Source organism: Prunus avium, chromosome 6 (assembly GCF_965620075.1).
Source record: "Prunus avium chromosome 6, drPruAviu1.hap1.1, whole genome shotgun sequence".
NCBI lineage: Eukaryota > Viridiplantae > Streptophyta > Magnoliopsida > Rosales > Rosaceae > Prunus > Prunus avium.
The window spans coordinates 5,705,479-5,719,332 of NC_142289.1; the positions used below are offsets into that span (position 1 = coordinate 5,705,479).

The 13,854-nt window shown below is 36.1% G+C and overlaps 2 protein-coding genes across 4 annotated transcripts; both read left to right on the top strand.

The window, feature by feature from the left end:
- The first annotated feature begins 394 nt into the window (after nt 1–394).
- LOC110770471 (vacuolar cation/proton exchanger 3-like) lies at nt 395–3,509 on the top strand. 3 transcript variants are annotated; one of them, XM_088253965.1, is made up of 11 exons: nt 395–764; nt 883–950; nt 1,027–1,055; nt 1,153–1,349; nt 1,472–1,681; nt 2,046–2,177; nt 2,259–2,375; nt 2,497–2,550; nt 2,671–2,787; nt 2,907–3,001; nt 3,099–3,509. In XM_088253965.1, exons 1-11 carry the CDS (start codon nt 507–509, stop codon nt 3,157–3,159), a joined length of 1,338 nt encoding a protein of 445 aa, XP_088110091.1. In that variant the 5' UTR covers nt 395–506; the 3' UTR covers nt 3,160–3,509. The 3 variants fall into 3 exon arrangements, with proteins under 3 accessions (XP_088110091.1, XP_021830303.1, XP_021830301.1); XM_021974611.2 differs by having other exon boundaries at nt 2,907–2,997; nt 3,099–3,508; XM_021974609.2 differs by having other exon boundaries at nt 2,907–3,508.
- Nucleotides 3,510–10,111: 6,602 nt separating this feature from the next.
- On the top strand, nt 10,112–13,360 carry LOC110770472 (vacuolar cation/proton exchanger 3-like). Its single transcript, XM_021974613.2, has 12 exons — nt 10,112–10,516; nt 10,760–10,827; nt 10,943–10,971; nt 11,069–11,265; nt 11,394–11,609; nt 11,787–11,915; nt 12,003–12,119; nt 12,213–12,266; nt 12,358–12,474; nt 12,593–12,683; nt 12,768–12,837; nt 12,969–13,360. Exons 1-11 carry the CDS (start codon nt 10,247–10,249, stop codon nt 12,827–12,829), a joined length of 1,350 nt encoding a protein of 449 aa, XP_021830305.1. The 5' UTR covers nt 10,112–10,246; the 3' UTR covers nt 12,830–12,837; nt 12,969–13,360.
- Nucleotides 13,361–13,854: the final 494 nt, after the last annotated feature.

Genomic DNA, 13,854 nt, shown 5'->3' on the forward strand with positions numbered 1-13,854 from the left:
CTTCTTTGATTCTCTGAAATGGAAATATGGTCTTTTTCTCTCTGTGCCTGGTAAATCATGTCCACATCTGGCTACCATGCATGGCAATACGTGCCCTGCTTTCATTGCTCAGATGAATTGTAATTCAACAGGACACTTCCTGTTTGGCATTTCCTCATCAAACCCCAGTTTGAGCTTGGTGGGTGGCAAGATTTCTACTTAATATATATACTGTAGTTAATTTGACCCTTAATTGATTGTGGTTACCAGGAAATTAGCTTGATTAATTTAAATTGATTGCAATTAGCTTAATTGGTTTATGCTTCATTGGGTATATTTGCCAAATTATAGTAACTCTTTGCGTTTGGTTTTATCATCTTACCAAGCTGATATTTTACCAAACCCCACAGATATAAATTCCATATATACAATCAATGAAAAGTTAATGCCAAGGGCCAAAGCTGTTTCTGTGAATAAAAGTAGCTGAACAAAAAAAGTCAGCATTTTTTTTGGCTGTGACACCGACTATGGCTTCCAACCAAGAATGCCTCTTGGAAAATGGCACAAGCAGTGAGGAGGAAGTGCACCATGGCAGGACCGCTAGACAATTGTCGGCTTCTGCATTGCGCAAGAAGTCGGATCCTGCACTGCCAAACAGTGTTCAAAATGGACATCTCAGGGAGTGGCTTGTTAATCTTCAGGTTGTTCTTCTGGGGACCAAGCTTTCGGTTCTCCTTCCCACCATTCCTCTGTCCATTTTTGCTGTGTACTATGGCTTTGGAAAGGTGATTGTTTGCTTTCATATTTTAATAAGAAATATAGTATACAATAGAAAATAATATAAAAAATCTGAATTTAGATGACTGATCCTTGTAAGCCTTTTCTTTATTTTTCCTTTGACAGCCCTGGATTTTCACTCTGAGCTTACTTGCATTAACCTTACTTGCTGAGCGCATCAGTTTTCTCACAGAGTAAGGCACACAAAAACACAATCAATTATCCTTCTTCAAATTTTTCTTACATTAATCATTGTACTTAAAATTGCAGACAAATATCATACTTCACTGGTCCAACAGGTAAATTGTTTTCATTTTACTTGTTAGAATGCTTTCAATTACTTAAAGGTTGCTTCAGAATGGGACTGAAGGCTCACTTTTTATCTGGTTTGTGCAGTGGGAGGGCTTCTAAATGCAACATTTGGTAATGCCACAGAGCTGATTATAGCAATATCTGCTCTAAGTCAAGGAAAAGTAGCCTTGCTCAAGTATTCTCTCTTGGGTTCAGTTCTTTCTAACCTTCTTTTGGTCCTTGGGACCTCTCTTTTCTGTGGTGGTCTTGCTAACCTCAGAAGGGAGCAAAAATTTGAAAGAGTAAGTCCCTAATCATAACCCAAGCTCAATTTGCATTATATAATTTCATATGTTAACTTCCCTTTTAATCATCTAAACTATGTTTCTTCATACCTTAATTTATATGGGCATTGTTTCATCAGAGACAGGCCAATGTGAACTCTCTCCTTCTACTTCTAGGAACATTCTGCCACACGCTCCCAATGCTGCTTCAATATGCTGGGAACTCTGCTGCAACAAAAGACCAAACACTCCAATTCTCAAGGGCCATTAGTATCCTAATGCTACTTTCTTATATTGCATTCATGTTCTTCCAGTTGTGGACTCACCGCGGATTTTTCGAATTGCAGCAAGTAATTATCCTAAGGTTTTGGCTGCAATGTTAATTTCATTTTCATGCTTCCAAACCTTCTTTCAGTAGTGCATTGGGAACAATGTTCTGCAATACAAGTAGTCATACAAGAAAAGCATTCATCTAGTTATATATGCAGTAAGAGAAGTAAGAAAACAAATATGCAGACATGTGCTCAACTATCATGCAAGTCTTCATTTCTAACCTGTCCATGAGATTGAAGCACCCCAAAAATAAACAGAGTTTATTTAAAGCAATTGATTGATATATGCATTAAGCTTGACTTTTCTGTGCTTCCATTCCCAAAAACCAAGCAAATAAATACTAGAGCTCAGCTAAGGAACTATAATAATGCAACTGGTCAGGTACCAGAAGTTGATGGTGATGAGGATGTTGAAGAAGTGGCTGAGATAGGTTTCTGGAGTGGATTTGCTTGGCTGTTTGCTGTCACTGCCATCACAGCTTTGTTGTCTGAGTATGTTGTGGGCACAATTGAGGTAATTAGTACACTATGTTCTTGAGTGGATTGTTAATTTTCTAAACAGAAAGCAATTCACTGAAATTCTTGATTGTATTAGGATGCATCAAAATCTTGGGGTTTGTCTTTCAGCTTCCTCAGCCTCATCTTGGTACCAATTCTTGGGAATGCAGCTGAGCACGCAGGGTCAATCATTTTTGCTTTCAAGAACAAGTTGGTGAGAAATGATAATATAGTGGCCTTTTCTTATTCAAAACTAATGGCAAATTGGAAAATCCAGTTCTTTTCATTTGGGAACTTATAACCAACTTTATATTTTCTGTTTTGCACAAATGCAGGACATATCATTAGGAGTCTCTTTAGGGTCTGCAACTCAGGTCGCCATGTTCGTGGTTCGTACGGATTATCAAAGCTGAATTACTGCAGGCCTTGCAGTTCTCTATCCAAATTGAATTATTATGAAAAATCCATGCCTTAACATGAACATTTTTTCTAATTGTGTGATGACTCAGGTCCCGTGCTGCGTCGTTGTTGCTTGGATAATGGGCATCAACATGGATCTTAACTTCGGTCTCATTGAAACAGTGTCTCTTGCTCTAGCAGTGATCACCACAGCCTTTGCTTTACAGGTAACGTTCACATCAATCATACAGAACATAACTTCCTATTAGAAACTTGCTAGCTGTCCTGTTTTTTCTTGATCATTGAGTTATATTATTTCAAGTCTTGTAATGTTTGATTTTTATAGGATGGCACTTCCCATTATGTGAAAGGGTTGGTTCTTATTTTCTGCTACATTGTCATTGGAATCTGCTTCTTTGTATTCGAAACGCCGGTTGGTGAGTACTCAGAAACGCTGCGAACACCACCAAACCCTCGTCAGTTTCCATAGTTCTCCACATACATACATATATATTAAGTCATAATTTCTTTCTCACAGACCAAACAGCATCAACTTGAGGCTAAAATCACCAACTATGAAAGCAGTTTTCAGAGCTTAAAATAGTTGGGCACGTAATAAGTTATCTTTTCTGTGCTATATGAGTTGTGGTTCCGTGGATATAGCCAGAGGTTTATGGTAGTTACCTTTGCATTGCGATTGGGATTGGACGGTTATAGCCAGAGGTTTATGGTTACTTAATCAACATAACAACCGCCATCTTCAGCTGCGCTTCGACTCGAGCGCGCCTTGTCATATTTTCTCCTTTTTGTTTAGGCCACGGCGTCGTTTTGCATATTTATTATTTGCACCACATTTCCTTTTTCTTTTTCTTGGGTTTTTTTTTTTTTTTTGCCAAGCTTTTTCTTTTTCTATGTTTGAAATATTCAAAAATGTTGAGGAAATATTAATACCAAGAGAAAAATGCATGGAGGAACACTAAGCAAAAGAGAGAAATATCCAACCAAGGTGGTTAGTGTGAGTGGTTCGACACTCTCATTCCTTAAGAGAGGTCAGGGGTTCGATCTCTGCTCTCGTACGGAGTCACCACTTTGGCCAACACTTTAACCCTTACGGGCCGACCCGGTGTGAATGGGGATTAATTTGGGTTGTGGTTAAGGCTTAAAGGTGCCACCCATAGTTGGGGCCTATCCAGGACCACCTCATGGTTTAGACCAAAAAAAAAAAAAAAAGAGAAATATCCAATATATTATTAGAAATCATAAATTTGAAACAAAAAATAATATGAATATAAATCTCATGAAATCACATATATAAGGAAGGGCTCAAGTCAGGCATATTAAGGTCACAACTGGCCCACAAAGCAATTTACCTTGGACAATACTTTCCTTCCTACTTGTAAAGAGGAACTCCTCCTTACCTTCGATTGTGGCTCACTCACAAAGTGACATGTGTTCTCTCTTTTTTAATTGTCAAAACAACTTATTCTTTTTTCACTTTTACTGACTTTCCACCAAAATAGAAAGAAAAAAAATCCCATTGTTTTTTTTTTCACTTTGATTTTTCTCAATCATTTTAAAAAATAATAAGTTTCCTTCCTCAGTCAAAATTTTAAGTCTGCAACCCTTTCCAACTCTAGCTTTAATAATCCATTTACAACCGAAGTTCCACTAACAACATTTGTAGACATAGTTTCTTCATGGATGTTTTTTCAATATAAGATCATGTTACAAAGGGAAAAAACAATGAGAATTTTAATTTTATTTTTATTTTGTATGTTTTGGTAAAAAGCTAGGGGTTGAGTAAAAGTGAAAAAAGAAGTTGTCTAAAAAAGAGAGGACACATGTCACTTTGTGGTTGAGCCACAATAGAAGGTAAGGAGGGAAGTATTGTCCTTATCTATTTACTAACGCCTAGCGCCTAGGCATCCGAAAAAAGAGCCTAAGCGGCTATCTAAGCCGATTTTTCAAACGGGTATATTTTTCCTCACCACTTTAACCCAAGGTATACCCTCACCACCCTTCTCAACACTTGACACGTGTCCCTTGGCATAACCATAGTTAACTCTTTACTTTGTATCTATGCAACCATGGTTATGTCAATAGACACATGTCAAATGTTGAGAAGGGTGGTGAGGGTACAACTTGGGTTAAAGTGATGAGCAAAAATGCTCCATTTTTCAAACCTTTGACAATTATTACAGCTACTCATGTCTTTGTCATGTGGAGTATACCTCCAATCCAAAACAACCAAGTGAATCAAAGGTTATTCATATACAAATCTTACGCGAGAAAACTGAAGCAACATACACAAATATCCAAGGCATCAAATTAAGTGGGCAAACCTCTAACAAGAGAGCAAAGCGATGTGATGCGAAGAGAGTGGCGATGCTATGGGTGAATCAGTGCACTACTCCTCACTGGCCTGGAGGAGTCGTTGTGGTTGTGCTCCTCCGTATTTCTCCCTTTTCCTTCCTTCCTTTGGGGCTTGAGTTCACACAACATAAAAATTGAAAACTGGAGAAAAGCAAAGAAGAAGGGGAGAGCACCGAAAAAGTGGAAGAAGCTGAAAGGAACTGAAATTTCAGGATTGTTTTCTATTTTTTTCGGTTTCTAAAATTTCAACCCTAAACCCTAAATGATGGGGCCGAGTTTCTGGAACAACAATTTTGAGCAAAATGAAAAAAGAGACACTTTTACCCATGTGGGTTTGGTCTAGTGGTTGGGGCTAGGTCCACCATGTTTGGCCGAAGGTTAGCAGGCTCCTCAGTGAGGTCCTGCGTTCGATGCTCCGCATGTGTAAAGAACCTCATGGGGAGAGCTTTAACCTTAACCCCTCCCCAGCTCGGAGTGGTTGCACACTTTGCCACCATTTCTTTCATCCAAAAAAAAAAAAAAAGAGACACTTTTTTTTTCTTGGGGCCCATTCTTGCCCAAATCAACACTTGGGCTAAAACAGACCCTTATCTTGTCCTAGGCCAAACTAGATTGGGCCAAACAGATGCATTAGAAAGTGTTTTTTAAAATTTTATTTATTTATTTGAGGCTAGATCTAGACCTAAGTCCCATTAGACATGCTGTAATGGTAGAGATATATTCAGGTCCAACTTGTTAGTGGAATAAAATGTATATTCTATTTTGTGTCGTAATAAAATGTATATTCTATTTTGTGTCGTAATAAAATGTATAATAAGGCCAAATAAGAAGATTCAAAAATGAAAATTTATCATCACAAAGATAGAGTTAGATAGACACACGGCACCTAACGGTAAGACTACAACAATTATCCAATTAGTATATATAATTGATATTTATGCTCTAAATGGCCTTAACATTAACACTAACTATAAAAAATAAATAAATAAACTCACATGGGCTATAGCCCAGGTTGTACAAGTCATAGGTCCGTGCCTGCCCATATCGGAAAATTGACCAAATAAAATACAAGATATAATGAATAGTCTACTATTAATGTCAACGATGTCTTTTGTGATAAAACCTCATATATACTGGGCTTTGTATGTGGTTAAGTTGAGGACAATAAGTATCTCCTCTTCTATTAAGATACGGTGGGTCTCATAAAATACAATTAACTTTAACAGTCTCCTTTTAGAATATAATAAAACTTTTGTTCTCTTTCTCATCTTGTACTCCCAATCTTGCCGACTATTTTATTTGATAGAGATAGAAATCTGACAGCATGAAAAAAAAACTCTCCACTCACTACCCACTAGCTATATACAAACCAAATCTTCCACAATATTTTTATAGGTTTGGTTGAATGGTCCTGTCAAGCCTTGGTTGGTGTGATTTGTACCGAACTTGGTTAACCAAACTACGTACGTACCCTTAAGGCCTTTAAATATATGGTGAATGTGACCCTAGCACACAGTCCAAATGTGAAACGCTTCTTCTCTGGACCATCCGTCCGCATTATAAGAACTATCTACTCTCAGCAATCTTACTTCATATCAGTTTTTGTGGCAGTCGTCTTTCGAAGAAGAAATAGTCTTTCAGAACTGGTTGTGTTTTTCATGGTAGAAATCTAATCGTACGTCTCTCTCTTAACTTCTTCTCTATGAAATCAAATCAAATCATGAATATTCATGTGCAGTTAAACCACAAAGTCAGTGTCCACGAGTCTCATTGAAGACTAAAGATACGGAATACGTCTCATAGAAAAAACACTAGTGGTTTACGGACGTCTCATATAAATATATATATATATATATACCAACAAAATAAATTAACTGAGACGTCCCTACATATATATATGGGAAATTTCGTGGAAATTGCAGCTCATGCAAGATGTCCCTACACACATGCACACCACATTACTGCCCACAACCAAAATTCCGTCCTCAATTTAAAATTTAGTATAAAACTCACATGCTCATGTCATAGAGGATCTACAAAAATCATGCATACCAGTACCAGATAGAGAACGATGATGATGTGGGGAAGATGTTTACGTACGTGTCCATATATTCCAAATAATATTCGCTTAATTCAATTGATGGAGGACGAAGGAAGCTTCGCGGAAGCTGTCTAGGGTTCCACAGACAAGCATCATCATGAGTGGAAGGCAGATATTTGGGAATGTAAAAAAGAGCTAGGGTTCTTTCTTGATAATGTGATAAGAGCTATATATATATATATATATATATATATATATCAATCTCAGATTCTCAGTTAACGTAAGTATTATGTAGATGATGATACGGCTTGTCCAATATAGGTCCCTACATTTTTTATTTCCTAGACATATATCCATCACTCTATAAATCTATGTGTAAAACCCAATTTCAAATTTAAATGACCAGTAGGATATAAGAGGTTATAGTATTCCTATGTTTTTACCCCTAAAATTGCAAACCAAAAAAAAATTCCGTAAATTACATATCCAATATTGTACCTATGAAAAATATAAATATAAATATATAAGTATAAAAATATAGGTGTATTATTTAAATAAAATTTAGGTATATTATCTACTGAATTTTTTTTTTACAGAAATAGGTACACAATAATTTATAGAAAATATAGATACACAATAATTTATAGAAAAATAATAGGTAGATTATTATACACCAAAAAACTAGGTACAATAAATGAAATCCAAGTTCTAAAATAGGTAGATTATTATCCGGAAAAGATGGAACAAAATTTCAAAAAGGCAATAAGGAAAACTGCAAGCCAACACATTGTTGGCTGTATTGATGAATTTTAATAATAAAACGGATAATTAATTGCAAACAAAATTTTTAGAGGGAATGACCACAAGAAATTGGGGAACCAAAAATTAAAACACCACCCCGTTAGCAATCAAAAATTATAATAAATCAAAAATTGAGCTTAATAAGGTAACTTGATGAGTTCGATCCTAGTTATGGGTTTTTACTTATTAAAATTGGGTATTATTTATATGAAAAAAAAGTGAAGGGTTACAGATAAGATAAGTTGAATTTGACGGGTGTAAGCCAAATTTACTTATATTATCCATATATATAACATGTAAGTATGAAGTTTTCAGAGAAGATATGCAGGATTTATTTAGGCAAACCGCAAGCGAAATGATGTTATAATAAGCAAGTACGTAGTGTGAAAGCAACTTATACCAGATATTGAAAGTTTGAAATTAAGAGTAGGGTCTCGTGTACATACACAGTTCAGTAAGAACAGGCAGAATAAGAGACCATAAAATCTAAACTAAGTAAGCAAACTTGGTAGCTAGAAGATCTTCACCCACTAAAACCCTTTGCACAATTGACATTCTTGACACTTGAGGCCGCAAATATATATAGGCACTTAGAAATCTCGTCCTTAAATAGTAAGGAACGAAACTTCTCTCTACCTTCCTCTACTTTGGAAGTTTTTGCAGCTTAATTAGTGAAGTGCATAGTCCATTTTTGTTCTCATTATTATAAACGTAGCCACTTAAAGAGTTCAAGTTACGCATACACTCTACACATACAAAGAAGACAGTTTTGTATGTGTATGCGTATATGCGTATATATATGCGTAGCTTGAACTTCATTGTATGTATCGATCTTTGTTTCACTTGGGATAATTTAAGGACTGTAATTTGTTATACGGATTTATATGCATGTGTGGTCTGTGGATGTAGAGAACAAAATAGACAAAAAAACAAAAATGCTGGTCTGCAACTCCATGTGAGCCTGTCATTGTTTCATGAAAGGTCGAGAGATCAAATGCAGAGAGACAGGTAAGCAAGCATAGCCGTCTCGAGTTTTACTGCTTGAGATATTGTGAGAGTGAGATACATTGATATGCGACCGATCAAGTACATACATTGATATGAGCCCGATCAAGTAGCTTCTGCGAAGGTTCCTCTGTATATTTTGAGTAGGTTGGGCAAAGTGTATACCTACTTCTCCTCACTTATTATTGTGTTTTATTTTATTATATATATATATATATATATATATATATATATATATATATATATATGTTTACGCGTGGCGTGCTTTGCCTTGGCTGCACATAATGCAGAATGTCTTCATCATCCCCATCAATCTACTTTCTCGTTCCTTTGTTTTCATGCTCATAATTGCTATTTGTTTACGTGGTTTAAAATAATTATTAAAAAAAAAACAAAAACGTCATGATTTTTACTGTTCCAAGTGGGTTTTTTATGTAACTTTCGTTTGACTCTGCTTGGTTTTGCCTGTTCTTTCCAGGACCGCACAACAAGTACAAGCGTCAGTCAAATATACAGTTTCTTTCTTCCTCACGTACGGAACATGCTTAAATATTGTATATTTAGCTACGAATGCCGCCACGCCAACAAAAACAAAAGTAAAAATAAAAAAAAGAATTTCATACTACGCAGGATGACAAGAATTTACAGTTTCTTTTTTCCTCACCTGGAGAATACCTGTTACAATCTTTGAATAAGTAGTCACCGATGGTCAAAGAAATATAATAACTTTACAGAAAACAACTACGTACCTACCATTTAGATTTTGGTTCTTCCTTATACCAAATACCTAATTAATTATGTCACGGCACCAAATCATTTGTTGGTTTCTGATCATCTCTGTTTTGTTTTTTTTTTCAAAGATGAATAATTTTTGTCCAAGTTACATTGAAGATGGATTACTTATAAAGGAGATTTATTTAATTCAATTCTCCAAAATGGTAGGATAACAAAGTTTATAACTTATCATTTCTAATTCCGAAAATGAAAAATCATTCACTTCTATGTTTATTTTCTATATATTTTAAAATACATTAAATCTAATGAGTTATCCAATCCAATCTAGACACCGAACTAGTCTTATAATTTACTAACTTGTGTAGTTGGAAAAGAAAAATCAGAAAAAAGAAAGTTGGCTTTGTCGTATATACACATGTATAATATATTTATATTTCTTAATACTTATTTTGGAAAATACGTACGTGTCTTGTTAAACCTGCTGATGGCTAAAAACAAAAGAACGAAACTTCGAGGAAGCTACGGAATATATTAGTGTGGCAAAATATCATCCGCCGCACGCCCAGGCTATTTATACTGTATATGACTTGTCACTCCACTTCATCTCTCAATAGGTAATATCGAGCTTGTCATCCTGTTACATTGGCAAGCAACTTTGTTCCACAAAATCTTCTCTCTCTGTTTTTTTGGGTCGCTAGGTTTTTGTGCTTTGTGCAATCACATCATCGGTCATGGCTTCAAACCAAGAACAGCCATGGCTATTAGAAAATGGCAACCTCAAGGGCTTAAGTAAGGAGAACCGGACCGGTCGGACCGCGCACAACATGTCATCCTCTTCCCTGCGGAAGAAGTCTGACCTCACCCTTGTCTCCAAAATTCCATGCTCTCTCCTTAGACAGTTTTTGACGAATTTGCAGGAGGTTATGCTGGGGACAAAACTCTCCGTTTTATTCCCAGCCATCCCACTGGCAATTGTGGCTCAGTGTTTTGGTTTTGCAAGAGTGAGTACCAACTCCTTGCTAGGTTTTTTTCAATATAACAGTGGAAAAAAAACATTTAAAAAAAATTACTTACAATTATTAATACCTACCATGTATACGTATATAAGTTGGAGAAATTTATAATATGATACTGAAATACGACAACGCAGTGTAAAATGTCTTGTGAAGAAAATTGCTTTAGAAAGGAAAATTGTTAATAGAAATCCTTTGATCGTAACCGTTGTGATTATTTCTCTTAAACAGCCTTGGGTGTTTGCGCTGAGCTTAATTGGGCTTATGCCACTGGCAGAACGGGTCAGCTTTCTGACTGAGTAAGTCCAATTTTTTTGACTCTTCATTATATATTAGTACTTATAGTTAGTATAATTTCCATTTGGGCGTACACTAAATTTTGGTTTTTTTTTTTTTTTTCCCCCAAAATTGCAGGCAAATTTCTTTTTACACCGGTCCAACAGGTAATTCAATTATTTCTTATTTATTCATTTAACTTTTTGTCACATACCGTACGTGACATGATTGATGAATTTATTTCTTATACATTTGTTTTTTCAGTGGGAGGGCTTCTAAATGCGACATGTGGAAATGCCACGGAGCTAATTATTGCAATCTTTGCTCTAGCTCAACATAAGATAGCAGTTGTGAAGTACTCTCTGCTGGGGTCCATTCTCTCAAACCTTCTCTTAGTCCTCGGCACTTCTCTCTTTTGCGGTGGCATTGCCAACATCAGAAGAGAACAGAAATATGACAGAGTAAGTTCATGACTCTGGACAAACAAATATCACTGCCCATTATCAAGTTATCCTTATCCTGGATACTGTTGGTTTCATTTCATGCCTATCTAATATGTTGTTTGTTTATTTGCGTGTTGTCCAAACAGAGACAAGCGGATGTGAACTCCCTCATGTTGCTGCTGGCACTTTTGTGTCACTTGCTGCCAATGCTGTTCACGTTTGCTACAGGAGCCTCTGCTAGTGTGACATCAGACCCTTCCCTCCATTTGTCCAGAGCCAGCAGCATTGTTATGCTCATAGCTTATACTGCATACATTGTCTTCCAGTTGTGGACACACCGTGAATTATTTGAAGCTCAGGAGGTAATTAATGCAAGATTCTTTTATGAATATAAGTGGTTTGATTCGTTGTCTAGCAACATAAGTCTGACAAGAGAACATTAATGCAAGACTTGGAAGATAAATTATTGGGAATTTTATGGCAGCATTTATCTGTGTTAATTGCTAACTTAGGCAATTTAATGTGGTGGTATTGATCAGGAATCGGACGATGATGGTGTTGTTTCGGAAGAAGCACCTGTGATTGGATTCTGGAGTGGGATTGTGTGGCTGATTGGAATGACTGCAGTGATTGCCTTGTTGTCTGAGTATGTTGTGGGAACAATTGAGGTAAATATATAATCTGGCCACCTTGATTGAAACATAACCCCATTTTGTTTATTTTGGTACTCATAGAAATCACTACTTTTTCATCAGGAAGCATCAGATTCTTGGGGCTTGTCTGTGAGCTTCATCAGCATAATCTTGCTACCTATTGTTGGCAATGCAGCAGAACATGCAGGAGCAGTCATATTCGCTTTCAAGAACAAGTTGGTGAGTGATTAATTAACGATCACATTAGCTTCTAATCGCATTTCTAAACACAAGATCTTTCCATTTAAAAAAAAATATATGTATTTTATGCAGGATATAACGTTGGGTGTTGCTTTGGGATCTGCAACTCAAATTGCCTTGTTTGTGGTAAGAACAACAACTATAGTCTATAAGAACATATATAATTAATGTTGGAAGATTTGCAACTCAAATGCCATTGAAATGAATGAATCTGCAGGTTCCATCGTGCGTGATTATTGCTTGGATAATGGGAATTAACATGGATCTCAATTTCAGTGTCATTGAGACTGGCTCTTTAGCTTTATCAATCCTTGCTGTAGCCTTCACTTTACAGGTAATTAATTAAGATTGCTAATCTTACCTCATCAAAAACATCATCATTATCCTTCAGTCTCAATTAAGATTGCTAATCATACCCTTAATCTCACTTTTGCTTGATTTAATATTTATAGGATGGTACTTCCCACTACCTCAAGGGATTGGTTCTTCTGCTGTGCTACATTATTATTGGAGCCTGCTTTTTTGTAACCGAATCTCCCCTTCGTAAGTACTAAACTAAAAACCTTGTTTCCTGGTTAATGTAACAACTTACAAAAAAATCTAAAACATAAACTTTTTCGCCCGTAGATCACTCGAACATCGTCAACGTGGGACTTAAAACATCAAACGAAGCAGTTTTTGGAGCTTAATTAAAAATGTAAGTTCGTTTGTACAGCACTTTTGAATGCATATATATATATATATATATATATATGTATTTACATTTCTGCTAGCAACTTAATTGAGTCAAGACATGAATTATTACTTAACTGATTGATTTTGATGCAGGTGTTTGGCCTTTCAAGGGCCACCTCCTGAGTATTATTACAGCCCTGCTGTTGTTGGCTGCATGCCTTTGTTATTCATCAAATTTGATTGGTGCCATAGCCGGTCCGAAAGCGAACATTTTTCATTGATCTGCTTGTCCAGCATGGGATACTTGATGAAAAGAGTTGGGTCTTGTTGAAGCTTGATGAGGACAGGCTACAGAATCAGTCATATATGTGTATAGCTAGTACTATATATGAATCAGATTTGTTTTTCCATCTGATTTTTTTATTTCTTCTTACAAATGCCAGTAGAGCTTGTCATACATGGCATAGAGGCTTGATTTCTTTGCTTTTTTGTTATGTAATAATAAAGAATTAATAATGGAGAATTTGTTGGTTTGGGTTTTGCAACTTCCATTCTCACTCTCTTTCCTCTCCCATTCTCTCTCTCAATCTCATCCTCACTTCCATTTTCACTATCATTTTCCTCTATATTCTAGCGCAAAAACTAAAAAATAAAAACTAAAAACTAAAAACTAAAAATAAAATAATTATCAAACGAGCCTTAAATTGGCGAGTCTCAAATTCTCTTGAGAAAAGGACCAAAACCAAGCAAAAAGTAAAATCAGCATAAAGGAAAATAAAGCGAAACAAGGGGCCAATGCTTACCTTTTAGCAGACAGTCAAAGTCAATGGAATTTTTACAAAGGTTTCCATAGGAACCCTAAACCCTAGTGGCAAATCAACAAAATGGAAGCATTGTACAGTCTAAAACTACTTCATGTCTGGAAAACATGCTCAGATTTCCCCAAAAAAGAAAAGAAAAAAGAACATGATTCGGATTAGCCTGGCAACCCATTGAGCCATGGTTCGGGTCAACCCAGAATATTAATGAACTTGGGCCG